The sequence below is a fragment of the Cotesia typhae genome, unplaced genomic scaffold (assembly GCF_013202065.1).
Source record: "Cotesia typhae breed Kobodo isofemale line unplaced genomic scaffold, CoteBio_Ctyphae scaffold_13, whole genome shotgun sequence".
Classification (NCBI taxonomy): Eukaryota; Metazoa; Arthropoda; class Insecta; order Hymenoptera; family Braconidae; genus Cotesia; species Cotesia typhae.
This window is the reverse complement of record NW_027423774.1, coordinates 16,239,670-16,243,998: the sequence shown is the minus strand read 5'-3', so window position 1 is coordinate 16,243,998 and position 4,329 is coordinate 16,239,670. Positions and strand designations below refer to the sequence as shown.

General features: G+C 28.5%; 1 protein-coding gene across 1 annotated transcript; it reads left to right on the top strand.

Moving 5' to 3' along the window:
* Positions 1 to 1,283: 1,283 nt before the first annotated feature.
* On the top strand, positions 1,284 to 2,942 carry LOC141535360 (uncharacterized). Its single transcript, XM_074255254.1, has 4 exons — positions 1,284 to 1,635; positions 1,894 to 2,039; positions 2,213 to 2,315; positions 2,835 to 2,942. Exons 1-4 carry the CDS (start codon positions 1,563 to 1,565, stop codon positions 2,870 to 2,872), a joined length of 360 nt encoding a protein of 119 aa, XP_074111355.1. The 5' UTR covers positions 1,284 to 1,562; the 3' UTR covers positions 2,873 to 2,942.
* The last annotated feature ends 1,387 nt before the right edge of the window (positions 2,943 to 4,329 follow it).

Sequence of the window (4,329 nt, the reverse complement as noted above, 5' to 3'; positions counted from 1 at the left end):
GTAGATGCATTTAGATTGTTCGTCTTCTCATTCGTCCGAATTCAACCCCACTCAGCAAATCATCTGGGACCATGCGCGAATTTTAATTTGTGTTTATCGGGCGTAAAGCCATTTTATCATTTTTTTCAGACTTCCTTCCACTTGAAGGGATCGTCCGGCTGCCGATTGGCCGAACTTTGACCTGCAACCGACACTGACCTGATTATTTTATTCTTTCCTCAGGCAAAGGATTCTCTATAAAGACATGTCGGTTGTATTTAAAAGGATAAAAGTCTTTTAGATCCTTTTTTCGGTGTAATTCAGGTAGATTTTTCAAGTGACCAACGGTTATTTTTTATCAATCTATTTAAAAATTTTTTCTCAAGTTCTTGATAAAAAAAATCATTTTTCATAGAAAATCATTTCAATAAGAATTGATAAAATGCCAAATGAGATGAAAGGATTGTTAATATCAAACCGTGAAAAAATTTTATGATAAGGCCAAATATGTCTATATTTAATTTTGATGTTGTTAATTCAAGGAGGTAATGCAGGTTAATTGATTTTATATATTTTACTGTTATTTTTATCAGTAAATATTACTGGAAAAAAAATCATTTATACTTACATATACCAGGAAACTTAGACATCTAAGATCTGATTTTAATTTGACAAAAGGCTACAATATATTTTAATTTGTTTTTAATGACGACGTTAAAAACATTATAATATTGCAAATAGTTAATTATAGTATAAGTTAGTATAAATGGTTTTTTCGTAGTTATTTTTATACTTAAATAATTATTATCACGTTAAATTATTTTTATCAGACATCACCTAGAAAGGTAATTTGAACGAAACAGTTGCGCGCGCATCACCGCCAGTCGCTCGGAGCTGCGCGGACTGCGTCGGTAACTCACTCAGCTGTTAGCATTCGCTTGTAAAAGTTTATTAATTATTTTGGACTAATAATTAATTGATTTTTATAAAAAAAATGGTTGGTTGGTATGAACCAATAATGGGGCTTGTCAAAAAAAATATTTCAGGCAATCATCTTTATTAACTATAATATAAATAGCGATTAAAGTATGACCTAGCATCGATTTGCACACCTTTTTGTTAATAACTAATTTGCTGTTACTCATGCAGTTTGGCAAATAGCACCATTGAATTCCTCACATTTTTTTACATAAAAATTAATTAAGTTTGTCCGGTTTAGAATTTTGTTGCCAAACACTTCGTAGTAGGGACAGTAGACATAATATTTTTAGTTATTAACATGTCAAATGCACTGAAAAAAAAAATTTGCTATTGTAACAAAAGTTAGGATTACGCAGTTATTTGTTGAGATAACAAATCCATCTTGGTCAACGCAACGAAATAATATTTGTTGTGGCAAGTAAAATGAAGTTGCCGTTGAAACAAATGACATGTATTAGGCAAAATAATAAATCAGGTTTTATTAACATTTCATATTCTTGGTTACCAAGTTATTTTATTTATTTAAGAGATAAAAAGGAAGTGATCAAATTATAATTTACTGTATGCATAGTTATTCAAGTTTGATTAAAATTACAATTTAAATGGACAATGAAGAAATGTATGATTTGTTAAGAAATTGGGGGATAAGTGACGAATCAATCAACAAGTTCATTGGTTAGTATCAATATGAAAGGTTTTCACCATTTGTAATAAAAAATAATTAAAAATTTATTCACAGAAAAAAATGTTTAACAAATTGATAAATTTAAATATTTTGTGAAATTTAAAAACTTTTACTCTATAAAGAAAATTTTCACGGTTGTCAATCATTTTTTGGACTTAGATAATATTTTTTTCTGTATCGAATGTAAAATCAATAACTTTTTTGTAAATATTTAATTGAAAAACAATTAATTTTAACAATATCCACAGGTCAAGAGATTACAGTTGACCTTCTGCCTTCCGTTGATGACTATATTTTAAAACAATTAAATTTATCACTAGGCGAGCAAATCAAATTCCGAAATAATTTAAAAAATCTTGTTAGTAATACTAATTTGGAAGAATCTTCAGCTAAGGTTAAGCGTTAATAATTAATTGTTATTATTCGTTTAGATGTCATGTATTAATATTTTTACACTGACAAAAATTTTTTCATTCAGAAATTTTAGATTGAAAATTTGATGCGTTTTCCTTAATTAATTTAAGGTTTACAATAAATTGAAATACTTAATTGAATTTATTATCACAGAAACAGAGTCACCAGCGTGATTTTAGTGCGTCTAGTCTTTCGCTTGCTCCAACAGAACTCATTTCCACTTCCTTCGTGGATGAAATAAATACTCCATTGAATGGTAATTTGTTTATCCCTGATTCAGAAAGATGATTTGAAATGATTACTTTCATGTTAACTGTAGATCTATATAGTATTAAAATCCGATGCATTTGAATCATTTCAAATCATTTTAAATTATTTCAAATTAGATTTCTTAATCAGGGATACTCGTTCTAATTTTAAAAAAGACTATTGATATTACTCAAATCATCTGCTATGTGCATCAGATGATCCACGGCCTGCTGATTTGGATTCTGATCCGAGTGATGAGAGTCCTATCCCCCAAAATCCGCGAGAAAATCAGAGACCTATTTTATTTAGTGAATCGATGGTATTACCCCATAATTTTACTTATACTTTTAACATTTAACTTAAGGCTTAGCGTTGAGTACGTAAATTTTATACCTTTAAATTTATCTAATGAAACCAAAATTTTTCATTTGAGAGATTTTTTGCTTTACTTTAGATAAGAGAGTCATAATATGCGTGATTTATTTATTCTATTGATTATTAATTTTTCACTGTATGTTATCAATAGACACTAGAAGAGCTTTTAAAAAAATCCAGTTTTGGTAAAAAAGTTCTTGCTTCATATAAAAAAAATCCAAAACGTAAAAAAAATTATGAAGGTCTCACTGAACACGATCGGAATAAACTCGTCGACATAATTATTGATGATGAAATCAAAAGTAGCCTTGACAAATGGTCAGTAAATCAAATTATACTCTTTTGTGTCAAGTAACATTCATTTCTTCTTAAGAGGTAACATTTAAATTACTCAAAAAAATTAAAAAACGCTTTCCAAAGATCTTAAAAAGTTTAGCGATTTAAAAAATTAATTGCTATGAAATTTTTAGACCATTTGAATATAGCAAGAAGTTGCATGTAGGGTCTTAAGTTTTAACTATTGTTTAGGCTTTTTTTTTGAGTAAAACTTACCTTTTAATTCGATTCGAATTCTCGTAAATTTTGTAATTTTTGCAGCATATCAGGAAAACGTTTCATAGAAATAGCTGAGGCCATTGTAGAGCTTTTTCCCAAAGAAAACAAGGTTCGTTAGGGTCTTATATTTTTTAAGAAGAAAATATTTTTTTGAAGATCTAATAAGATTGTTCAATAAAACTTTGAATTAATTGTAATAATAGCTGACGTACATTTTTATTACTGAGAACGGACAGTTTGTAGCTGGCCATGGCAAATTATACCGACGATGGTCAAATACGAGACGGGAAATGATTAAGCTTGGTTTGATTTCCATTAACAAAAATAAGCGTAAGAGAAATGAAGGTAATAAGAAAATTTCGTAAGAAAAAGTTTAAGATTGTATTGTATATTATCAAGAAAATTTTACACAGAAAAAAAATTATTTGATGTATATAAACTTTCTTAATTAAGGAATTGTTCTAATCAATCAAACAAATTTCGGTGAAAGTATAATTTTTTTGATATTCAAGAAAAGTTTTTTTGTGTTATGAACTAGGGGAGGGTAGGGGGAGGACGGCCCAGGTGGGGCAAGACGGCCCACCTCAAAAATTGACCAAAAATTTTTTTTTTTTTAATCACGACAAATTCGGGTTATTGATGAATTGTTAGCCCTACGTGTGAAAACAAAGGCAAAATGAGCCACTGAAAAGTTTTAAGAAGAAGTTTTCTTATAACTTTATAATCTAATCATGATTAATGAAGTAAAAATCATATTTTTCAGCTGATTTTATAGATTTAGGGCGAAATAGACCATTCGAAAAAATTGTGAATAACAATAACAAATTCTTTATTTAAAAGAAAAATAACAATTATTAAGACCTTCAGGATCATCCTAAAAATTGAATGACATGTTCTAGATTTCATGTTTCAAAAAGTTCTAATTTATAAACAACAACAATTTTTCTATTCTACTCATCTCTCTGACACATCCTGCATATGAAATATACTTGTATAAAACTATTGTTTGGAAATAAGAATTATTCGTTATTAACACCCCTACAATTTTGATTGAGGTTGGAATTTAATTAATAAGATCAATTCTTAGCTGA